Source organism: Hypanus sabinus, chromosome 6, assembly GCF_030144855.1.
Source record: "Hypanus sabinus isolate sHypSab1 chromosome 6, sHypSab1.hap1, whole genome shotgun sequence".
Classification (NCBI taxonomy): Eukaryota; Metazoa; Chordata; class Chondrichthyes; order Myliobatiformes; family Dasyatidae; genus Hypanus; species Hypanus sabinus.
In genome coordinates, this window is record NC_082711.1 from 16,564,244 (window position 1) to 16,590,114 (window position 25,871).

Genomic DNA, 25,871 nt, shown 5'->3' on the forward strand with positions numbered 1-25,871 from the left:
ACTTATGAGGAGAGTTTGATGGCTCTGGGCTTGTTTGTATGTGCTGGAGTTCAGAAGAATGGGGATGGGGCGGGGGTGGGGGAGGTGGTTTCCTATTGAAACTTACTGAATATCAAAAGGCCTACACATTTCACCAAGGGCACAGCCTCACAATGCAAGGACATCCCTTTAGAATAGAAATGAGGAATTTCTTTAACATAAGAGCAAAGATGTAATGCTGAGGATTTTTTACAGCATTGGTCAGACTGCACTTGGAATACTGTGAGCAGTTGGGCCCCTTATCTAAGAAAAATACACTGGCGTTCAAAAGCATCCAGAGGAGCTTCATGAAGATGATTCTTGGAATGAAAGGGTTAACATATGAGGAGCATTTCATGGTTCTGGCTCTGTACTTGATGGAGTTCAGAATAATGAAGGAGAACTCATTGAAACCCATCGAATACTGAAAGGCCTAGAGAGAGTGGATATGGGAAGGATATTTCCTATAGTGGGTGAGTCTAGAACCAGAAAGCACAGCCTCAGAATAGAGGGATGTGCATTTAGAATGGAGATGAGGGTGTGGAATTCATTGCCACAGGCAGCTGTGGAGGCAAGATTAATGGTATAGACTATTCTCAGGCTTCCAGCCAGGTACAGGTATCGATTTTAACCAAAGTTACGATGACAAACACTGCCATCTTCATCAGGGATGATGCCAGGGCATGTCTAGTGGTCTAATGGCGTCCTTTACCTGGCAGTCCTAAAAAACCATTGGTGTGGCACAGTAGTTTTGAGCTGTTGAAGTCAATCCTAGGACTATCACGAATGCAATATTCGGCTACCACCAATTTCTCCAGGTAACCCAAACGGATAAACCTATGCTTCTTAATGCAGGTTTCCACCGTGCGTTCCGTTTGGCCAATATACACTGCTCCGCATTCACAGGGAATCCTGTAAACACCAGCTGTCCTGAGTCCCAGGTCATCTTTAACCTGCATGAGCTGTGATTTGAGTTCTTTAGGGGCTTGTGGATGGTATTAATCTGGTAGTTCTACAGAATCCTGACGATCCTTCCAGAAATCATGGAAATGTAGGGAAGACAGGCAGTAGTGATGGGTTCCACTCGTTGTTAGGTTTCCTGGTTTTCCATTGGTCCTTCTAAGGGCCTGATTGATTTCCTTCACTTTGTAGCCATTCTGTAGGAATGTCATGCATAATCATCTTATTTCCTCATGGAGACTGTCTGGCTCTGAAATAGTCTTTTCATGGTTAATCAAAGGAGAAAGAACTGCTCTACGTTGGGTGGTGTGATGGTGTCTTATCATTGAGGTACAAATCCGTGTGAGTGGGTTTCTGATAGATGCCATGTCTGAGGCTACCATTCATTCTTCTCCGTCTCCATCGTAAATTGAAAGTTTGGATGTAAGCTGTTCAAATTATCATGGAAATGTTGGAGTGCCTGGAGTCCATGAGGCCACGCTACGAAGGTGCCATCGACATATCTGAAGAAGCGTTTAGGGTGTAAGGGTGATGAACTCAGAGCCTTCTCCTCAAAATCCTCCATGTGGAAATTAGCAACAGCTGGCAGGGTGGAGTGGCTGTGGATTGCCCTTGTCGCTGGCTATTGCTAATTTCTACAAGGAGGACTTTGAGGAGAGGGCTCTGAGTTCATCACCCTTACACCCTAAACGCTTCTTCAGATATGTCGATGGCACCTTCGTAGTGTGACCTCATGGACTCCAGGCTCTCCAACAGTTCCATGACCATCTGAACAGTGTACATCCAAACATTCAATTTACTGTTACCATTCCAAGACATCTTCAAGGAGCTATGCCTCAGAAAGGCAACATCCATTATTAAGAACTCCCACCACCCAGGGCATGCCCTCTTCTCATTGTTTCTGTCAGGAAGGAGCCTGAAGGCACACACTCAGCGATTCAGGAACAGTGTTTTCCCCTCTGCCATACGATTCCTAAATGGACATTGAACAAATGAACACATTCACTTTATTTATATATCTGTTTTTGCTCTGTTTTAATCTATTCAATATACATATATACTTACTGTCATCGATTTACTTTTTTTCTCATCATGTATTGCATTGTACTGCTCTTGTTAGGTTAACAAATTTCACAGCATATGCCGGTAATAATAAACATGATTCTGATTCTACATAATTCATTAAAAGTAGTGTCACAGATAGTTAGGGTCATAAAGAAAGCTTTTGACACACTGGCCTTTATAAATCAAAGAACTGAGTTCAGGAGATGGGATGTTATGTTGAAGTTGTAGAAGGTGTTGGTGAGGCCACATTTGGAGTATTGTGTGCAGTTTTGGTCACCTACGTACAAGAAAGATGTACTTCACATAAGCCCTAAAGCAAAATAGAGGACCCAATTAAATTAATAACACAAAAAAATTACACTTGTTCATTTATTTATTCAGAAAAATGATCCAATATTACATGTAATTGTTGGAAAAAGTATGTGAACCTCTGGGGTAATACCATCTACAAAAGCTATTTGGAGTCAGGTGCTCCAATCAATGAGATGAGATTGGAGGTGTGGGTTATAGAGGTGCCCTGCCCTTTAAAACAAGACACAGTCAGGTTACAGAGCCTACTCTTCTCAAGAAAGATTTCTTTATGTGCACCATGTCTCAATTAAAACAACTTTCAGGGGAAGAATTGTAGAGATGCATGAAGCTGGAAAAGGTTACAAATGCATTTCTAAAGACCTGAATGTTCATCAGTTCACAGTAATAGAAATTGTCTACAAATGGAAGAAACTGATAACTAACTGTTGCTACTCCCACTAGGAGTCAGTATCCTGTAAAGATCACACCAAGAGCACACGGTGCAATGCTGCAGGAGGTGAAAAATAACCCAAGGTAACAGCAAAAGACCTGCAGAAATCCCTGGAACTTGCTAAAGTCTTTGTTCATGTGTCCACTATAAGAAAAACACTGAACAAGAATGGTGCTCATGGAAGGACACCACAGAGGAAACCATTGCTCCCAAAAACAACATTGCTGCATGCCTCAAGTTTGCAAAAGACCACCTGGATGTTCTGCAATGCTTCTGGTACAATGTTCTGTGGACAGATGAGACTGAAGTTGAACTTTTTTGGCAGAAATGCTCACCAGCATGTTTGGAGGGAAAAAGGCACTGCACACCAACACCAAAACCTTATCCCGACTGTGAAGCATGGTGGAAGGAGCATCATGGTTTGGAACTGCTTTGCTGCCTCAGGGCCTGGACAACTTGCAATTGTTGAGGGAACAATGAATACAAAATTGTATCAAGATATTTTACAGGAGACTATCAGGGTAACAGTCCATCACCTGAAGCTTAATAGAAGTTGGAAAATGCATAAGACAATGACCTGAAAGAAAAAATCAACAACAAAATGGTTTTTAAAAATCATCTTTGGCCAAGTCAAAGTCCTGATTTTAATCCTATGGAAATTTTGTGGGAGGACCAAAAGCAAGCAGTTCATGCAAGGAAGCCCACCAGCATCCCAGAGTTGAAGCTGGTTTGTAAGAACGAGTAGCCTAAAATTCCTCCAAGCCGATGTGCAGGACTGAACTGAATATGTTTGGTTGAAGTTATTGCTGTACAAGGGGCCACACCAGTTACTGAAAGCAAAGATTTGCGTACTTTTTCCAACAAAAACATTTAACATTGGATCATTTTTTCTCAATAAATAAATGAACAAATATAATGTTTTTATGCTATTTATTTAGTTGGGTTCTCTTTATCTAGTTTTAGGACATGTGAAGATCACATTTTAGGTCATATTTATGCAGAAATAGACAAAATTCTACAGGGTTCACAAACCTACTAGCACCACTGTAAGTAAGGCTGAAAGGGTACAGAGAAAATTTACAAGGGTGTTGCTAGGTCTGGAGGACCTGAGTTATAAGGAAAGCTTTAATAGGTTACAACTTTATTCCTTGGAACATAGAAGATTGAGAGGAGATTGATATAGAGGTATAAAAATTATGAGAGGCATGGATAGGGTAAATGCACGCAGGCTTTTTCCACTGAGGTTGGGTAGAACTACAACCAGAGGTCATGGGTTAAGGGTGAAAGGAGAAAAGTTTAAGGGGAACATGAGGGGAAATTTCTTCACTCAGAGGGTTATGAGAGTTTGGAACAATCTGCCAGCGTAAATGGTGCATGGAGCTCAATTTCAATGTTTAATAGAAGTTTAGATAGGTTTATGGATGGTAGGGGTATGGACTGGATGGGTATGACTCTGTAACTGTAACTTTGGGTGTAGAGTACAGCAGCTGTTGAAAATCAGAAATGAGATAATGCTTGAAATACTCAGCAGGATAGCGAGCATCTGTGGAAAGAGAGAAACTGGATGACCTTGCATGGAAGGTAGCCAGTAGTGAGATAAACAGGTAAGGCTATTTAACTGAAATTCTTAAAGTCAATATTGAAACCAAAGGACTGCAAAGTACCCAGAAGTTCAAAGTAAACGTTTTATCAAAGTACATATCTGTCACCATATATGTACTACCCTGGGATTCATTTTCGAGTGTGCATTCACAAAGAAACACAATAGAATCAATAGAAAACTACACGCCAAGACAGACAAACTACACAGAAAGACAAACAATTATTGTGCAAAAGAAGACAAACTGCAAATAAAAAGAAAAACAAATAGTAACAATAATAAATAAATAGAAAATAAATAATACCAAGAACATGAGTTGTAGAGTCCTTGAAAGTGAGTCCACAGGTTGTGGTATCAGTTCAGTACTGAGATGAGTGAAGTTATCCACACTAGTTCAGCAGTCTAATGTTGAAGAATAATAACTGGTGGTGTGAGACCTAAGACTTCCTTCTCGATGACAGCAGCAGGAAGAGAGCATGACCTGGATGGTGGGGGTCCTTGATGATGGATACTGCTTTCTCGTGGTAGTGCGAACTCAATGGTGGGGAGGGCTTTTCCTGTGATGGACTGGGCTGTGTCCATGCGTTTTTGTCAGCTTTTCTGTTCTTGGGCATTGGTGTTTCCATCTAAGGCTGTGATACAACCAATCAGAATACTCTCAATTGTGCATCCATAGAAGTTTGTCAAAGTTTTAGAAAAAACTGAATCTGCGTATAGAGATGGTGCTGTGTCTTCTTTGTAATTGCATTGCATGCTGGTCCCAAGACAGAACTTCTGAAATGATAATGTCAAGAAATTTGAAGTTATTGACCCTCTCCACTTTTGATCCTCTAAAGAGTGGATGTGGGCTGAAGAATTAATGTCTCTGTTCCACAAAATTTGCCTACAAAGTGCAGAACTGAGCTTGCCTGCTGAACTAATTGCGTGTAAAAGTGTTTTGAGACATAATGAAGCCATATTCTAAATCTATTCTTTATTTTTCTACGCATGTCTTTATTTCTGCAGTGTTCTGGACTCTCATCACCAATCTAGGTGTTAAAAATGGACTTCTATACCACATACTGTGCAAGCTTCCTTAAGATACGTTAAAGGTTATGAGATGAAATCGTCATATAAATTATTTATGATTGCTACATTGTACATAACCTTTGAAATTTGTTAGATTAAATTAATTGGCCTTTTATATCAGTGAAGTTTTCAGCCCAGTCTTAGATTTACTTCTACTTCACAGTGCAGGAGATTTATAGAAAGGCTCATTTCAGTGTAGAAGAGGTTAAATAAATTCCAGAATATTTTTTGTTATTATTTGTGGAAATGAGAAGTGAACTAATTGTGATTGCACCCTGGAAATGTAATAATCAGAAGGACATATGGATGGTGACTCATTTGGCCACTTTTGCTGAATCAACATCTGTTATCAGTTGTCATCTGGGATCATTTCTCTCAGAACTGCACTGTATCAGGGAATTTTACAAATAGCCTTACCTGGTTGTCTCAGACTGTCCTGAGTAATCTCAGGGACCTGCATTGTGTCCACTTTGTTAAACTGAGACATTTCACATTTAGCTTTTTAAATTTTCCATTTTTTTTTACAATAAATTCATCAGAAGTTTAGCAAGTTTTACAAGGACTATGATTTGGTGAGAGAGAAATCCTTGAAAAATAGTGAAAAATCTTTTAATATCTTTAAGTTCCATAAACCACGGTAGTTCTATAAGCTACAGCTGTGCCAAGAGAGAAGAATGATACACACATCTGACGCTGTGATCATGTCAGATGTACTCAACCAATGGAAGTGCTTCTGGGGAGATATGAAACTCTTTAAAGCTATTGGTAATTTGTTTATTATTCTCATGTGTACAGCGGAAAAACTTTGTTTTGCATGCCATCCATACAACACATTTTAAGAGGGCAGGGCATGCCCCCTTCTCATTAGAAGCACTTAATTTTCTTATATTTACTTATGTCTTGCACTGTACTGCTGCTGCAAAACAACACATTTCACAATATAAGTCAATGATAATAAAACTGATTCTGATTCTGACCTAAGTACAGTACATCAAGAAAGCACCAAGCGAAAAGCAGTAACAGAATAAAGCAACACACGCAAAATGCTGGAGGTACTCAGGCAGCATCTATGGAAATGAATAAACAGTCAACGCTTTGGACCAAGACCCTACTTCAGAGCTGGAAAGGAAAGGGGAAGACGCCAGAATAAAAAAAGCTGGGAGGAGGGGAAGAAAGCCAGCTGGAAGGTAACAGGTGAAACCAGGTGGGTAGGAAAGGTTCAAGGGCTGGATAAGTAAGAATCCGATAGGAGAGGAGACTGGACCATGGGAGAAAGGGAAGGAGGAGGGACATGATTGGCAGGTGAGAAGAGGTAAGAGGGCAGGGTGGGAAAGAGAAGGAGTGGGGAGGACAAGGAGGGAAAATATTTTTACTGGAAGGAGAAATTGATGTTCATGGCATCAGGTTGGAGGCTACCAACACGGAATATGTAGTGTTGTTCCTCCATCCTGAGGGTGGCTTCATCATGGCACAGGAGGAAGCCATGTGCTGACATGTCAAAACAGGAATGGGAATAGGAATTTAAATGTTTGGCTGCATCATGTCCAGTCTATACCTTGAGAAGATCCATTGTTCAATTCTCAATTCGGACATAAAGTTCCAAAAGGTGTGGGGACCCTTTCTTGAATATTTTCAGAATTCCCAGCCAAACTAAAGTTTCATCCCTTCTCCCTTTCCTTTGCACATAATTCCCTGACTTTCAGCATTCTCTGGTAAAATTCTACGAACTCAGACATAGACAATAGACCATACGGCCCTTCGAGCCTGCGCCGCCATTTTGAGATCATGGCTGATCATCTACTATCAATACCCGGTTCCTGCCTTGTCCCCATATCCCTTGATTCCCCTATCCATAAGATACCTATCTAGCTCCTTCTTGAAAGCATCCAGAGAATTGGCCTCCACTACCTTCCGAGGCAGTGCATTCCAGACCCCCACCACTCTCTGGGAGAAGAAGTTTTTCCTTCACTCTGTCCTAAATGACCTACCCCTTATTCTCAAACCGTGCCCTCTGGTACTGGACTCTTCCAGCATCTGGAACGTATTTCCTGCCTCTATCTTGTCCAATCCCTTAATAATCTTATATGTTGCAATCAGATCCCCTCTCAATCTCCTTAATTCCAGCGTGTACAAGCCCATTCTCTCTAACCTCTCTGCGTAAGACAGTCCAGACATCCCAGGAATTAACCTCGTGAATCTACGCTGCACTTCCTCTACAGCCGGGATGTCCTTCCTTAACCCTGGAAACCAAAACTGTACACAATACTCCAGGTGTGGTCTCACCAGGGCCCTGTACAAATGCAAGAGGATTTCCTTGCTCTTGTACTCGATTCCCTTTGTAATAAAGGCCAACATTCCATTAGCCTTCTTCACTGCCTGCTGCACTTGGTCATTCACCTTCAGTGACTGATGAACAAGGACTCCTAGATCTCTTTGTATTTCTCCCTTACCTAATTCTACACCATTCAGATAATAATCTGCCTTCCTGTTCTTACTCCCAAAGTGGATAACCTCACACTTATTCACATTAAGTGTCATCTGTCAAGTATCTGCCCACTCACCCAGCCTATCCAAGTCACCCTGAATTCTCCTAACATCCTCATCACATGTCACACTACCACCCAGCTTAGTATCATCGGCAAATTTGCTGATGTTATTCTCAATGCCTTCATCTAAATTGTTGATGTAAGTTGTAAACAGCTGTGGTCCCAATACCAAGCCCTGTGGCACCCCACTAGTCACCACCTGCCATTCCGAGAAACACCCATTCACCACTACCCTTTGCTTTTTATCTGCCAACCAGTTTTCTATCCATGTCAATGTCTTCCCCCCAATGCCGTGAGCTTTGATTTTACCCACCAATCTCCTATGTGGGACCTTATCAAATGCCTTCTGAAAATCGAGGTACACTACATCCACTGGATCTCCCCCGTTTAACTTCCTGGTTACATCCTCAACAAACTCCAACAGATTAGTCAAGCATGATTTACCCTTGGTAAATCCATGCTGGCTCGGCCCAATCCTATCACTGCTATCTAGATGTGCCACTATTTCATCCTTAATAATGGACTCTAGCATCTTCCCCACCACTGATGTCAGGCTGATGGGTCGATAGTTCTCTGTTTTCTTTCTCCCTCCTTTCTTAAAAAGTGGGATAACATTAGCCATTCTCCAATCCTCAGGAATGTATCCTGAATCTAAGGAACATTGGAAAATGATTACCAATGCATCCGCAATTTCCAGGGCCACCTCCTTTAGTACCCTAGGATGCGGACCATCTGGACCTGGGGATTTGTCAGCCTTCAGTCCCATCAGTTTACTCATCACAGTTTCCTTCCTAATGTCAATCTGTTTCATTTCCTCTGTTATCCTATGTCCTTGACCCATCCATACACCTGGGAGATTGCTTGTGTCTTCCTTAGTGAAGACAGATCTAAAGTATTCATTAAATTCTTCTGCCATTTCTCTGTTTCCCATAACAATTTCACCCAATTCATTCTTCAAGGGCCCAACATTGTTCTAAACTATCTTCTTTCTCTTTACATACCTAAAAAAGCTTTTGCTATCTTCCTTTATATTCCTGGCTAGCTTGCGTTCGTACCTCATTTTTTCTCCCCGTATTGCTTTTTAGTTAAGTTCTGTTGTTCCTTAAAAACCTCCCAATCATCTGTCCTCCCACTCACCTTAGCTCTGTCATACTTCCTTTTTTTTTAATGCTATGCAATCTCTGACTTCCTTTGCCAACCACTGTGGCCCCTTCCCCCCTTTGAATCCTTCCTTCTCCGGGGGATGAACTGATTTTGCACCTTGTGCATTATTCCCAAGAATACCTGCCATTGCTGTTCCACTGTCTTTTCTGCTAGGATATCCATCCAGATAACTTTGGCCAGCTCCTCCCTCATGGCTCCATAGTTTTCCCTGTTCATCTGCAACACTGACACCTCCGAGCTGCCCTTATCCTTCTCAAATTGCAGATAAAAACTTATCATATTATGATCACTACCTCCTAATGGCTCCTTTACTTCAAGATTGCTTATCAAATCCTGTTCATTACATAACACTAAATCCAGAATAGTCTTGTCCCTGGTCGGCTCTTGTACAAGCTGTTCCAAGAATGCATCCCATAGGCACTCTACAAACTCCCTATCCTGGGGTCCAGCACCAACCTGATTCTCCCAGTTCACCTGCACGTTGAAATCCCCCATAACAACTGCGACATTACCTTTGCCACATGCCAAGGTTAACTCCCTATTCAACTTGCACCCAATATCCATGCTACTGTTTGGTGGCCTGTAGACAACACCCATTCGGGTCCTTTTGCCCTTACTGTTCCTCAGTCCTATCCACACAGACTCTACTTCTCCTGATCTTATGTCCCCCCTTGCAAAGGACTGAATCTCATTCCTCACCAACAGGGCCACCCCACCCCCTCTGCCCACATTTCTGTCCCTACGATAGCACGTATACCCTTGTACATTCATTTCCCAGGTCTGATCTCCCTGCAGCCATGTCTCCATTATCCCAACAACATCATAGTTACCCATTCGCACCTGAGCTTCAAGTTCATCCGCCTTATTTCTGACACTTCGTGCATTCAGATATAGAATTTTTAGCCCATTTCTCCTCTCTCTGTTTGAATCACTGCCTATTGTGCTTAACCCAGCTCCCCGAACTCCCATCGGGCTATACGCCCCTAGAATTTTGTTGTCCTTCCTAAATGTACTTATTCTTTCAACACATTTAACTCCATGTTCCGTCAGACCATCCCTCTGTACATGTGTCCTCCTTATCACTTGTTCCGCCTCACCTTTCTCTACTACACACTTAATATTCCAGAACCGTGTGGTCCCCACCGGTCCTTTATTCTTCCTCTCGCCATGTAAGCATACAACTGTTTATGTGTTAGGAAAATACACCTTCTCTATACCAATGCAGCTCCATGAGGATAAAGGTTCTGTTTAACCCTTTTTGCTAATGCAATGATGGCTTGGAGATGGGAATTGGGAGGGGTAGGGTGGGGCAGGGAGGCAACCAAAGCATGATTGTACTGTGGGCGCATCTCTTTCATAGATGTGAATTGTACATTTGTTATGTACTTTGTACTCCTTGTACTATGCTTTCTTGACTTAAACAACCAATAAAAATATTGTTGAGAAAAAAAATGTTTGGCCGCCTGGAATTTCTGGCTCGAAGGGCTGGAATGGCCTTATCTGTGCTGTATCTCAATAAAATAAATAAACAAAAATATAGTGCTGATGTCCCAGTTACAGAGAAGTGCAGTGTAGGTAGGCAATAAGGTGCGAGGGCCACAAAGTAGATTTTGAGATCAAGAGTCCATCTTTATCATACAAGAGGTCCTTTCCAGATTTTTATAACAGCCAGATAGGAACTGTGCTTGAGCCTGGCGGTGCCTGATTGCAAGCTTTTGTATCTTCAGCCGGATGGAAGTGTGGAGAAGAGAGAATGATGGGTTTGGGGCAGGTCTTTGATCATGCTGGAGGCTTTCACAAGGCAGCGGGAAGAGCAGATGAAATCAATGGATGGGAGGCTAGCTTCAGTGATGGAGTGTACAGTGTCCACAACTCTCTTGTGCAGGACCGAGATAAATGGTGCTCAGTGATTGGATTCTCAGCCATGCTGAGCAGCAAGGGATGACATTCCTCAAACTTCTTCATCAGTGACCTCTGACCATTATCATCTCAGTGGTCAGCTATCCCCACTATTGTGCTAATTTATTGTTATGTGGATCCAGCAGCACATGGGAGCTGTTGGATCCAATTCCTCTCCCCCACCCCACCACCCCTCACCGCCTGCTTTTCACTCATCACCTTCAGATTCGATGGCTCCTGACTGGCTTTTCCCAAGTTTACTTGTTTTGAAACTGTAGTCACCTCTGCTGGCCTTAAAACCCACCAAATCCCATTTACAAAGCACTTAAACACTTCCGATTCTGACTTGTGAAATTTGTTGTATTGCGGAAGCAGTACAATGCAATACATTAAAACATATATGTTACAATAAGTGATGTAAAAAATAGGTACTGCAAAAAGGGAGCAGAATAGTGAGGTAGTAAATCTTGATTCATTCACTGTTATCAAAGTCTTGTGCTTCATTCCATTCCTTTTATCATCAGTTTCAGAGCAGGTTTCCATGCCTGAAAGGCAAGTTGTCTTAGATGAAACTTTCCAAGTTCAAGTCCAGTTTATTGTCATTCAACTATACATATGTTTTTATTTGCATTTAATCTTCTTTTGCACACATTGGTTGTTTGAGTCTTTGTTTTAGTTCAGTTTATTGCCATCCAACTGGACACATGTATACCATCACATGAAACAACATCTCTCCAGACCAAGGTGCACAACACAGAACATAAAACTCATACATATAACACATAGTGTTAGCATTAATAAATTAACAAATACAGGTAATAAGGTGCATATATGATACAAGTTAAAATGTAAACAGTATAAGACCATAAGACCATGAGATATAGGAGCAGAGTTAGTCCATTTGGCGCATCGAGTCCGTCTGCCATTTCATCACGACTGATCCAATTGTCCTCCCGGTCCCAATCTCCTGCTGTCCTTCATGCCCAAAAACCATGCTGATTATGGCCTATTTTATCATGTGCCACAAGTACCCTGACACCTCATCCTTAATAATCAACATCTTCCCAACCTGTGAGGTCTTCTTTCTTCACCTTTCTTTTACTCTTTGTGTATCTGCAGAAACTTTTGGTATTCTCTTCAATATTATTGGCTGGCTTACTTTCGTATTCCATCTTCACCTTCTTAATGACTATTTTAGTTGCCTTCTCTTGGTACTTAAAAGCTTCCCAATCCTCTAACTTCCCACTAATTTTTGCTCTATTATATGCCCTCTCTTTGGCTTTGTTTGCTGGCTTTGACTTCCCTTGTTAGCCACAGTTGTGTCATCTTGCCTTTAGAATACTACTTCCTTTCTGGGATTATATATCCTGCGCCTTCCAAATTGCTTCCAGAATTTCCAGCCATTGCTGCTGTGCCATCAACCCTGCCTGTGTTCTTTTCCAATCAAATCTGGTCAACTCCCTCTCATTCCTCTGTAACTTCCTTTAATTTACTCTAATACTGATACATCTAATTTTAGCTCCTCCTTCTCAAATTTCAGGGTGAATTTGATCATATTACGGTCACTTTCCCCTAAGGGTTCTTTTACCTTAAGCTCTCTAATCAATTCTGATTCATTGTGGAACACCCAATCCAGAACAGCTGATCCCCGAGTGGGCTCAACCATGAGCTGCTCTGGCTGTGCTCTGACAGTCACCCAGTTTGCTGTCTTCTGCAAGCTAGGGGTGACTACCTTCCTGTAGCTCCTGTCTATCACCTCCTCAGGCTCCCATATGAGCCGAAGGTCATCAAGCTGCAGCTTCATTTCCTAAATACATTCTCTCAGAATCCGCAGCTCGGTGCACCTGGTACAGATGTGTTTCTGTGGGAGACTGGAGGTCCCACATCCTACACTCTGCCCCTGGAGCCATTCTCACTAACAGATAAGGACTGAACAAATAAGAACAGAGGAACAGTAGCTTACAAGACAATCTACTTCACCCAAGCCTGATGAGTCAAAGCCAATCTAAAGACTGGCACACTCAAAGGAATGGCCGCTCAAAGGATAACACTAGTGGCACTTCATATGTGGTGAGACTGGGTGGTGGCAGGGAGTTCAGTAGTCTTATGGCCTGAAAGGATAAAGCTGTTTTCCATCCTAACAGTCTTGTCCTAACGATAAGGTGCTTCCTGCCTGATGGTGGGGGATCAAAGAGATGGTTGGACAGATGGGAGGGATCATTGACAATGCTAAGGATGTTACAAGGGGGCATTGGGAGCGGACCCAAGTACAGGACACAGACGCAGAGGTAGTATAAACAGAACAGGGTTTATTGATTGTTACTAGAAAGGCCAAGGAGCGAGGACAAAAAGTCAACATGGATGTAAATGTTGGATAACAAACAGGTAAACCTGGTCTAGGATTTGGACAAGGAACCCGGGCTTGAACTTGCCTTGGACTCGACTTGGACTAGGAACCTGGACTCAGACCCTGGACCTCAGCTTGGACTCGGAACTTGGACCTCGGCTTGGACTTGGAACTTGACTTGGATCTCGACTTGGACCCGGAACTCAGACCATGAGCTTGGACTTGGACCACAAAAAGACAGAATACCCAACTCGGAGTAGCAGCAAACAGCCGGACCTACTCAGCTGAAAGGACTTGGACAACGAAGAGACAATACCCAACTCGGAGTAGTGGCGAATGGCCAGGCCCACTCAGCAGGAAAGGACTTGGACAACGAAGAGACAAAACCACACAACGACAGTCTATACATGTCTTTGCTCAGAGTGGCAGCAAATGGCCAGATGTCTCAGCCGGTCATGAAAACGACAGGACTTGTACCTTACTCACAGCAGTGGCAAAACAGACAGCAACTCAGCTGGACACGAAAACGACTGAATTCACTAAGCAGCCACAGGCACCGAAGAGACTAGAGTCCACGAGTCTCAGCGGTCAGGGGATGAGCATAGCCGCAGTGGCTATGGTGAGGTGACTGGTTTCCGATGACTGGCTTCTGGTGACTGGTTTCCAGTGATGAACTTCTGGTGACAGTCCAGCAAATCTCCATTGTAACCTGGAGCCTCTTATGTTCCCAGTATGAAATGAAGATCAGGCGCCTTAATCAAGGAGCCCAATGGAACACAGGGAAAAGGAAATAACTAGGATGAGGAATCTACAGACTGGACTGCGAAAAAGGGTTCTACGTACACAGCGCTCCTGATAAATATCTCTGATGGGTGGAAGCAAGACCTCAATGATCCACTCAGCAGTCCTCACAATCATTTGTAGGGATTTGCAGTCAGATGTCTTGCAATTCCTGTACTAGACAGTGATGAAGCTGGTCAGGACACTTTCAACAGTGCTCCTATAAAAATTGGTTAAAATTGGGAGGGGTGAGGAGCCTCGCTCACCCCAATCTCCTCAGAAAGTAGAGAAGCTGCTGTGTTTTCTCAGCCAAAGAGGTGGTGTTCAGGGGCCAGGTAAGATTGTCCATTATATTCACTTCCTGAAACTTGGTGCTCCTAACTCTCTCCATGGAGGACCTGTGGTCAGCCTGCACCTTAAAGTCCAGACTCACTTTTCCACTTTTCACTTTTTCATGTTGAGACTCAAGTTGTTGGACTCGCAACATTCTACCAGGCGATCTTCCTCCTCTCTGTACACCACTTCATCATCTTTATTGATGAGGCCAAACCTCGTAGCACCTGCTTAGCCCCCGATCAGGGTCACGTGAAGCCATGGGAGCAGGTGGTGGATATCAAAAGTCCTGGTTATACAACACTGATGCCAGGCAGACAATCTCTGAAGAGTATTGATGATGGCTGGGATCACCATCTTGAAAAGACACCGTCCAGAAGAAGGCAATAACACACCACTTCAGTAGAAAAATTTGCCAAGAACAATCATGGTTATGGAAAGACCATAGTCTCCCACATCATACTGTAGGTTTTTACAAATAAAATGGCAGAGGTGTTTTATGTTTAAGAAAAATTGTAGCCAACTCACTTATTGAACACTGAAAACTGAACACACGAGGTGCGGTAAAAGTCCTTTATGTAATTACCTCACCACGGCAGAGCAGCCTCTCAAAGTGAACCCCAACCCAATGTCAATGGTTGTGAATTCTGTATGTTTCCACCAATTACAATGCCACATGGCACATATGAACAATTAAAAGTCATTTTATCAAATCTAAACATTATAGGAAGGATGTGGAAGCTTTAGAGAGGGTGCAGATTTACCAGGATGTTGCCTGGTTTAAAGAGCATACTTATGAGGAACGGTTGAACAAACTAGGGATTTTCTCTTTGGAGTGAGGGAGGATGAGAAGTGACTTGCTAGAGATGCACAAGATCGGTAAGAGGCATAGATAGAGAGGACAGCTAATGCCTTTTACCCTGGTCGGAAATGGTTAATACAAGAGGGCATAATTTTAAGATGATTGGAGGAAAATATGTGGGAATGTCAGAGGCAGGATTTTTCTTTACACAGCGATTGGTAAGTGTTTGGAGCATGTAGCTGGGGGTGATGGTAGAAGCAAATATACTAGGGCATGGAGTTTCCAACTTGGGGTCCACAAACCCCTTGGTTAATGGTAAGGGTCCATGGCATAAAAAAGTGTGGGAACTCCTGTATGCGGGAATTTAAGAGTCTTCTTTTGCTTGCTAGTCTCTGATTGTGTGTAGATTTTAACTGACACTATTGTATGCCTTTGTTATACTGTAAATGTCTGCAAGATAATGAATCTCGGGGTTCTATTTGGTGACATATATGTACTTTGGTAATACATTTACTTTGAACTCTTTCCAATAACTTGACAACCATTGACATTAAACATCTACATTACCAGTTAGAGTGCTGCCTTTCTTGGACAAAGATACCACATTTGCTGCCCTCAAGTCATGGGGTACCTTACCCGTGTCTAACGTAGATTCAAAAACCTCAGTCTGTTCTTCTGGGCTGAAATATCCAGGACCGCTCTCTCCTGAGTTATGAGCAGGCCAATCCTGAGAACAGTTGGCAGAGATGGCATGTCAGTATTTGGGCTGGCAATGTCTTGGACAGGGCAACTTTTGAGTTGGATTCAGCTGGTATCTCCTGGACTGGCCTGAGTTAGGCTGGGACTGGGACGTCCTGAACAGGTCAGTGGGGAGTTGGGCTGGGATATGCTGGACTGGGAAGAACAGGGCTAGTCTGAGTTAGGCTGGGACTGGGACGTCCTGAACAGGTCAGTGGGCAGTTGGGCTGGGGTATGCTGCACTGGGAAGAACAGGGCTAGTCTGAGTTAGGCTGGGACTGGGACGTCCTGAACAGGTCAGTGGGCAGTTGGGCTGGGAAGAACAGGGCTAGTCTGAGTTAGGCTGGGACTGGGACGTCCTGAACAGGTCAGTGGGCAGCTGGGCTGGGAAGAACAGAGCTAGTCTGAGTTAGGCTGGGACTGGGACGTCCTGAACAGGTCAGTGGGCAGTTGGGCTGGGAAGAACAGGACTAGTCTGAATTAGGATGGGACTGGGACGTCCTGAACAGGTCAGTGGGCAGTTGGGCTGGGAAGAACAGGGCTAGTCTGAGTTAGGCTGGGACTGGGACGTCCTGAACAGGTCAGTGGGCAGTTGGGCTGGGAAGAACAGGGCTAGTCTGAGTTAGGCTGGGACTGGGACGTCCTGAACAGGTCAGTGGGGAGTTGGGCTGGGATATGCTGGACTGGGAAGAACAGGGCTAGTCTGAGTTAGGCTGGGACTGGGACATCCTGAACAGGTCAGTGGGGAGTTGGGCTGGGAAGAACAGGGCTAGTCTGAATTAGGATGGGACTGGGACGTCCTGAACAGGTCAGTGGGGAGTTGGGCTGGGAAGAACAGGGCTAGTCTGAATTAGGATGGGACTGGGACGTCCTGAACAGGTCAGTGGGGAGTTGGGCTGGGAAGAACAGGGCTAGTCTGAGTTAGGCTGGGACTGGGACGTCCTGAACAGGTCAGTGGGGAGTTGGGCTGGGAAGAACAGGGCTAGTCTGAGTTAGGCTGGGACTGGGACGTCCTGAACAGGTCAGTGGGCAGCTGGGCTGGGAAGAACAGGGCTAGTCTGAGTTAGGCTGGGACTGGGACGTCCTGAACAGGTCAGTGGGCAGCTGGGCTGGGAAGAACAGGGCTAGTCTGAGTTAGGCTGGGACTGGGACGTCCTGAACAGGTCAGTGGGCAGCTGGGCTGGGAAGAACAGGGCTAGTCTGAGTTAGGCTGGGACTGGGACGTCCTGAACAGGTCAGTGGGGAGTTGGGCTGGGAAGAACAGGGCTAGTCTGAGTTAGGCTGGGACTGGGACGTCCTGAACAGGTCAGTGGGGAGTTGGGCTGGGATATGCTGGACTGGGAAGAACAGGGCTAGTCTGAGTTAGGCTGGGACTGGGACGTCCTGAACAGGTCAGTGGGGAGTTGGGCTGGGAAGAACAGGGCTAGTCTGAGTTAGGCTGGGACTGGGACGTCCTGAACAGGTCAGTGGGCAGTTGGGCTGGGAAGAACAGGGCTAGTCTGAGTTAGGCTGGGACTGGGACGTCCTGAACAGGTCAGTGGGGAGTTGGACTGGGAAGAACAGGGCTAGTCTGAGTTAGGCTGGGACTGGGACGTCCTGAACAGGTCAGTGGGCAGCTGGGCTGGGAAGAACAGGGCTAGTCTGAGTTAGGCTGGGACTGGGACGTCCTGAACAGGTCAGTGGGGAGTTGGGCTGGGGTATGCTGCACTGGGAAGAACAGGGCTAGTCTGAGTTAGGCTGGGACTGGGACGTCCTGAACAGGTCAGTGGGCAGTTGGGCTGGGAAGAACAGGGCTAGTCTGAGTTAGGCTGGGACTGGGACGTCCTGAACAGGTCAGTGGGGAGTTGGGCTGGGAAGAACAGGGCTAGTCTGAGTTAGGCTGGGACTGGGACGTCCTGAACAGGTCAGTGGGGAGTTGGGCTGGGAAGAACAGGGCTAGTCTGAGTTAGGCTGGGATTGGGATATTCCAGTCAGATATCCCGGGGAGCCGGGCTGGGATATCTGTGGTGCTCGGATGACCCGGACAGGTCTGTGCTGAGCTGGGATGTCACGGGTCCGCCTGGGGCCCCCGGGCCCACGTGTCGGTCGGTACTCAGGTGCGCTGGGCGCCGGCGGGGTGCGGCGATCACCCGGCGCGTCACTGGCGGCCCTCCCCGTCCCCTCCTTCTCGCCTGCCCGCCCCCGCATCGACCACATCTAGATCAACAAACATGGCTGACGCCTATCTCTGGGAGGCTCTCCTCACCCATCTCGCCCCGGGGGCAGCGGCGGTGGTTTGACCCCCTGCGCGGGCGCCGGACATGGACAGCAGCGGCGGCGACAACAGCCCGTCCCTGAGCGAAAGCGCGGGCTCCAGCTCCTGGAGGAAGTCCTGGGACGACAGCAGCACCCAGTCCGCGCTCAATATCGGTGAGGGAACGCTCGCTCCTCGCTCTCCCGCCCGCGCATTGCCCCCCTCGCTCCCTCCTCCCGGGCTCTGCCGGGGTATCTGCACGCAGGTGCCTCGGTGACCCATCACTTCCAGATGTCCACTATCATCCAGCGGTCACCCAGCAGCAACGCCAACCCTTTCCCTTCACTGAGTGTCATCGCCCGGTGATAGTGGACCCTCCACACTCTCTATCTACTAACCGTGAAAGACTTTTTTTTAAAGGTAGGTTGCTTTTTATGTTCCGCTTGGGTTTTGCGTTTGGCTCTAAGTTGGAAAGCGCGTCCGCTGACCCTAATACATAGGACCGGCGGGTGACGAGGTGTAACTTCATATCTGGCACGAAATCTCATGTTTGCCACCACATGCGTTCTTTTAACTCGTCAGAACTCGGGGTTATCGCCGCAGCCGTCGTTATTGCGGTGAGCTTTTGATGAAAAGCAGCGGGGTTATAGTCATCGATTTGCTTCCAGTATGTTACGATGGATGATGGATGCAGTGTTTAATTTTTAGTCAACCAAAGTCCACTCATGTTTCCTCGTTTCCCCTCCGAGGGACGCTAAGTTTCCATTCACGCCGGCTCCTTTACTCCTTACCGTGAGCCGAAAACGCAACAGAGTTAATCGAATTCAGCCCACGGTTTTCACCGCGTCTGATCTCCACAAATGAAGGTTATCACAAGGGAATGTAGCTTTAGAAGACTTGGAAGTTCTGGTTAAAAACACAAGAGATTCTGCAGATGCTGGAAACCCAGAGCAACAGGCACAGACTGCTGAGGGGACTCAGCAGGTCAGGCGGCAGCAATGGAAATTAGTGAATGAATGCTGGGTGTTTTGGCTGAGACCCTTCACCAGGGTAAGGGTCATCAGACCCTTCTTCAGCCAGTCCTGATGAAGGGGAAATGGTGGACTGTCTATCCATTTCCGTTGATGCTGTCTGACCTGCTGAATTCCTCCAGCATTTTGTGTGTCAGCTTCAATTAAGACGTTTTAAAAATGGCCTAAAATGTCACAAGAGACCTCCTTAAGATTTTAAATGCATGTACTTAGAAAAGGAGAATATGGGTTGAAAAGGTCGACATTGGTCCTGATTGTCCATGAATGTCATGCTGGGTCATTTCAGAAGTTAGGGTGGGTTGGGTGAGGAAGCCCACTCCAAGAACCACGAGTGGCTGACCACAGTCCTGTTGGTTTTAAGGAACGTAATATAACACTTGAGTGTGAACCTAAGGCTTACTCTTCTAAGTAATTTTAAAATCAGGTAAAAATTTTATTTTGCTATGTGTAATTTTCAGGAGTTGGTTAAGAGTCAGCTCTGTTTTGTGTTGGGTTTGGAGTAAGGTGAGTGTACTGATAAGATAAAGTTTTTAAAAAATCACCAGCTTCAAGTGTCACAATGAATCAGAGAGCTAGCAGCACTGAAGCAGCCACGTCAGCCCTCCACTTGCATGCCGAACAAAATGTCTATCCAAGCTAGTTCCATTTATCTGAGCTTGGACCATATCCACATAAACCCACCATCCAGGCCATGCTCTCTTTTCGTTACAACCACTGGGCAGGAGGTACAAAAGCCATAGGTCCCATACCACCAGCTTCAGGAACAGTTATTATCTGCAAACACCAGCTTCAGGAACAATAATTACCTGCATACACCAGTTTCAGGAACAGTTATTACCTGCAAACACCAGCTTCAGGAACAATAATTACACCAGGTTCTTGAACCGGCATGGATAACTTCACTCACCACAACTCAACAAAATTCAACCTACACTCACTTCCAAGGACTTCTAACAACTCATGTTCTCAGAATTATTTATCTTCTTGTTTGCACTTTTTCGTCTTTTGCTCATTGGTTGTTTTTAAGTCTTAGTTTAGTTTTATCTAGATTCTATTGTATTACATTATATTCCCATAAATGCCTGTAAGAAAATGAATCTCAGCGTTGTATATGTTAACATATACTTACTTTGATAATAAATTTACTTCGATTTACACTTAGAAACCCTTCCCATCCACGTATCTGTCCAAATTCCTTTTAATCATTCTAATTATACTCACTTCTACAGTTTCCTCTGGCAGTTCGTTCCATTTAATCGCCTGTCTCTGTATGGAAAAAGTTGCTTTTTGGGTACTTTGAAAATATTTCCTCTCCCCTACTCCCGCGAGTTTTAGGCAACCCTGGGAAGGAGACAGTGACAATCCATCTTTGCTACATCCCTCCTGATTTTATATACCTCTATAAGGTCACCCCTCAGCCTTCTGAGCTTCAAGGAAGCAAATCCCAGTCTGACCAGCCCCTCCTTGTAGCTCATGGGTTTCCAATCCGAGGAGAATCCTTGTGAATCTTGTCTCCACCCTCTCCAGCTTAATCCTTCCGACAGCTGGGTGACCAGAACCGTGGCAGCATGGTAACAAAGTGGTTCTCATCAACCTGTTACTTTTAATTTTTATTTAGCGATACAGTGTGGTGTAGACCTTGAGGCCCTTTGAACCAAATTGCCCATTAATCCCAATTTAACCCTAACCTAAACACTGGACAATGTAAAATGACCAATTAACCTGCCTGGTACGTCTTTGGACTGTGGGAGGAAACCAGAACACCTGGATAAAACCTGTACATTCCACGGGGAGGACGTACAGAGACTCCTTGCCGAGGTTGCTGGGATTGAACTCTTGACTCCTCAAGCGACATTAGCGATGTGCTAACTGCTATGCTACCGTGGCTCCCTCTTTGCTAGTAACCTAGGTTTAATTCTGCTGCTGTCTGTACAGTCTCCCCATGACTACATAGGGTTCCCTATGCTCTGGTTCCTCCCGTGTTCCAGATACATACAGGTTAGTAGGCAACTGGTTACATGGGTGTACTTGGGTGCCAAGGGCTTGTTGAGTTGGAGTGGCCAGGTTTCACGCTTAAATAAATAAAATCCTTCAAATGTGGTCTCATCAACAATTTGTACAGTTGCAACGTGATCACCAATGGCTTCACACCAACTTTTTGATTGCAGATTTATTTAATTAACACAATTTTTAAATTCCCCATCTGTCTCAGTAGTATACACATTTCTTTTTCAAGATTGGTCCAGCCAAAGTTCTGCCACTTCATTAACAATGTCACATAAAATGGAAAATGTCAGAAACACTCAGAAAGTGAAGCCGGATTCATGGTGAGGGAACATTTCTTATTAACTCTTGAATTGCTGTCCGTCATCACTGTTTGACCTGTGCGCATGTCCAGCGATTTGTTTTTATTTCTGATTTCCAGCATCTGCCAAATATTCAGCCCATTTGAATCTCCTTGGGCTGTGTTCCAGTTCCAGTTTCACTCACCCGCCGAGATTTCGGGAAATTCTGTCCTATAATGGTCACGAAAAAGAGCTAATCTTTAATTAACAAGTGTATCCAGTGTACCTATAATGACAAAAATAAATCATGTTGTTCTTGAAAGGTATTTACACCAGACAATGAATAATAAGTAACTATATGTGAACCCAGGCATTTTATATATTGTAAACAAGAGATTCTGCAGTTGCTGAAAATCCAGAGCAACACACACAAAATGCTGGAGGAGCTCAGCAGGTCAGGCAGCGTCTATGGAAATCAATAAACAGTTGACATTTCAGGCTGAGACCCTTACATATTGACGGTTTTTTCACACGTAAACCTGATCAGAACCAGGTTTATTATCACTGACATATGTTATGAGATTTGTTGTTTTGCGGCAGCAGAACAGTGCAATACATTTAAAAGAACTATTAAGTTGCAATAAGGAATGTAAAAAACAATACGTAGTGCAAAAATAGAACAAAATGTGAGGTAGTGCATATGGGTGCAGAAATCTGATGACGAAGGGAAAGAAACTGTTCTAAAGCATTGAGTGGACGCGTAATTAATTAGAACATACAGCAGCCATCTGCAGATATTTATTGAAAACTATACATGTATTATGAAATTGATGGAAGTGCCATATTTAGAGGGTATTTGATATATCTTTAGTTCATGCAGTAAATTGGTAGTTGAGAGTGCTTTAGTATTAAGAATTCAGGACTAATCTTCAGCTGTTTGGTACTGGGGGTAGTTAATGCATTTTATTGCCTTTGATAAAGGTCAGAATCAGTTTTAATATCACTGGTATATGTCATAAAATTTTCCGTTTTGCAGCAGCAGTACAGAGCAATACATAATAAAAAAAACTATAAATTTAAAAAATAAAATTAAATAAAAAGTACAAAAAGAGGGCAAAGAATAAAGAAAATAGTAAGGTAGTGTTCATTGTCTACTGAGAAGTTTGATGACAGAGGGGCAGAAACTTTTCTTAATAAAATTGTCAGATGTTCACACATTAAGAAACATAAAGTGAAATGAAGTTAACAAATGAATTTAAAATTTGTATAGCTTTCAGTAATTTCAGTGTGAGAGAAGTAAGACAATGTTTCAGTTTGATGCACTGTTTTGAGTAGTTCCTGCTAACTCAGATTCCATCATCTCTGATTTATAATGGACTTGAAACACTGGTTTAAGCAACAACATCAGGTTAACATTCACTAGGAGAATATATTAAGCCTGGTAGGTTATATTACAAACAAAGCTTTTCCAGAGCTCCGGTCGATAGTTATGTATAGCTGTTCACAAAAGTTAATGTAAACACTTTTTTTTCTGCTCCTACAGGGTTCCTAGGTCCTTGCTATTTAGAATTTATTTTGATTATGTATTTGATCTCTGGTGAGACCGCACTTAGAGTATTGTGTTCAATTCTGGTCACCTCATTCTGGAAGGATGTGGAAGCTGTGGAGAGGGTGCAGAGGAGATTTACCAGGATGTTGCCTGGTTTGGAGAACAAGTTATATGAAGCAAGGTTAGCAGAGCTGGGACTTTTCTCTTTGGAGCGTTGAAGAATGAGAGGGAACTTGATAGAGGTCTACAAGATTATGAGAGGCATAAATAGGGTGGATAGTCAGTACCTGTTTCCCAGGGCACCAATAGCAAACACCAGAGGGCATATGTACAAAATTAAGGGAGGGAAGTTTAGGGGAGACATCAGGGGTAAGTTTTTTACACAGAGGGTTGTGAGTGCCTGGAATGACTTGCCAGGGATGGTGGTGGAGGCTAAAACATTACGGGTATTTAAGAGCCTCTTGGACAGGCACATGGATGAAAGAAAAATGGAGGGTTATGTGTGGGTTTAGTACTTTTTTTTAAGGATTATATGGATCGGCACAACATGGAGGGCTGAAGGGCCTGTACTGTGCTGTAGTGTTCTATGGTTCAATGATTCCAATTTAGAAATTATAACAAATTATAGCGTATCACTCACTCCCTCTTGCTCCCTCTGCCACTCACCTTTTCTCTCCTCTTTCACCCCTCTTCCATTCTCTTCCCCCTCCCCCTCTCCCCCCTCTCTCCACACTCCCCTCTCCTCTTCCCCCCCCCCATTACCCCCATTACCACCTTGCTGGTGACTGCACTGTCTTTTAGCTAAATGACATCCAGTGCTACACGATTGCTTTGAAGGTCCGTGTGGTTGACTGTGGGTCAGCCTTCTCCACCTCTACCTTCTCCTGAGCCTCAGAAGCTGGGGAACAGCTTAAACCAAGTCTGGGCATTATTTTGTGCAGGTGGGGCGGTGTTCCTTTAAACATCAGCCACCGCTTGTTCCTCACTACAAGTTGCAAGCTTCAGTAAAGCTGATACTCTGTAGATGTGAAGATCTTAGGGATCACAATGGATGCCTGACACAGACCAACAAGTTATTTCCCAATAATATATGAAGCAAGGCATAAGATAAATTCAACAGGGAAATCATGTGGAACTTCTTTAGCCAAGTACTGATTGGAATGAGCAACTCTCCAACTATGGGCTGTCCCTGGGTAAAGGTCCTAGAACATCAAACATAGCATTCAGTTCTGGTCGCCTCATTAGAGGAAGGGTGTGAAAGCTTTGGAGAGGGTGCCGAGGAGGTTTACAAAGGTGCTGCCTGGGTTAGAGAGCGTGTCTAATGAGGATAGTTTCTTTTTGGAAGAAGGTACAAGATGAGACTTTTTCCAGGGCAGATATTGCTAATAGGACAGGAGATAATTATAAATGGAGGGAAGTATAGGGGAGGGATGTCAGAGGTAGGTTTATTACACAGAGGGTGGGTACATGGGATGGTGGTAGAGGCAGATACATTAGGGACATTTCTGAGTCTCTTAGACACATGGATAAAAGAAAAATGGGGGGCTGTGTAGGAGGGAAGGGTTAGATTGATCTTAGAGTAGGTTAAACGAGTCGGCACAACATCGAGGGCTGAAGAGCCTTTACTGTGCTGTACTCTTCTATGCTACTCCACAATCAACCTAACCCTTCCCTCCCTCATAGCTCTCCATTTTTCTACTTGCGGTAGTTGTAGTAGTGTCGTCTGTTGTTCAAGTTAAATTGTCGTACATGAAGACAGCTAAACGAATCAGCGTTCCTCTGGGGCCAAGGTATGAAACACAGTACCAACAGTCACACACCGCACATAGCACATATGATATCAGTAAAATACGGACACACACAAAAAAAATATTGTCCAAGACCCTGAGTCCATGAATGTTGCAGCTGTCTGCAGTTAAACACAATATGGCCTGTCTTCTGCCAAGTGACCACCGGGGGCAGGCAGCAGCGACTCCAGCTTGGACGCCGTGCCGTGCCACGCCACCCCCAGCATTCCGGTGGAGTGCACCGACTCCAGCGCCTCAGGCAACACTGCGACTGGCCAAGTCCTCGTCATGACCGGGACTGGAACGCTCCACCAGCATCTGCCAGTGAATCGGACTTGCACCGGTCCACATTAACAATGCCCAACAGGGTCTTGTGATCACAAGAAAAGCGACTGAGATGATCACTCGCTGTCAGACCGCGCATTGCCTTCGTACACAGGCTTCTCCGACGCCTCTCTGACACAGGCAGCAGTACGATCCATACCAAACGCAGCTCCCTCAATTTCTTCGCCAATCAAGCAACCCACTGATGGGGTAGACCTGAAGTTCTTAATGTCTAGTGGGGTCTTGCAATCATAAAAAAAAATGTTTATAAAAGCCGCTACATTCGAGTGCACTGCCTTCTTACTGGGAGTCCTCAGGCTGATCTAGGATCCATATATTCTGTTGCGGTGTGGACACGAGTCAGTGGTGACTGTGGTTAGTGGCTGAGTCTTTTGGTTTCTCAGTGTCTCCTCTCATAGCTGCTGTTTGTTCTCTGTGAGATCCCTCAAAACCGATTTCCTCCCGGTGCATCCACGTAGTGCAATGTCTTCCCATTTTTCAGATGTAATGTTGAATCTTTTCAGGCTGATTTTGGTGTTTATTTGTTGAGATACACCACGGAATAGGCCCTTCTGGCCAGCAATCCCTTAATTTCACCCT

At 44.5% G+C, this 25,871-nt stretch overlaps 1 protein-coding gene and 1 long non-coding RNA gene across 9 annotated transcripts in view; one reads left to right on the top strand and one right to left on the bottom strand.

Moving 5' to 3' along the window:
- Window positions 1-1,711: 1,711 nt before the first annotated feature.
- LOC132395337 (uncharacterized) lies at window positions 1,712-20,630 on the bottom strand. 2 transcript variants are annotated; one of them, XR_009512571.1, is made up of 3 exons: window positions 20,548-20,630; window positions 15,961-16,051; window positions 1,712-1,951 (listed from the first exon to the last, which is right to left on the bottom strand). It is a non-coding gene; the product is annotated as an uncharacterized LOC132395337 (long non-coding RNA). The 2 variants fall into 2 exon arrangements; XR_009512570.1 differs by lacking the exon at window positions 20,548-20,630 and adding an exon at window positions 18,694-18,778.
- LOC132395335 (uncharacterized) overlaps window positions 18,216-25,871 on the top strand; it is a 120,960-nt gene continuing 113,304 nt past the window's right edge. For 6 of the 7 annotated variants that reach the window (XM_059971784.1, XM_059971782.1, XM_059971787.1 and 3 more), the window contains exon 1: window positions 18,220-18,471. In XM_059971784.1, the coding sequence (XP_059827767.1) occupies window positions 18,363-18,471 (109 nt within the window). In that variant the 5' untranslated portion in view covers window positions 18,220-18,362. Of the gene's footprint in view, window positions 18,472-25,871 lie in introns of all 7 variants that reach the window. The other variant, XM_059971790.1, reaches the window with a different exon arrangement.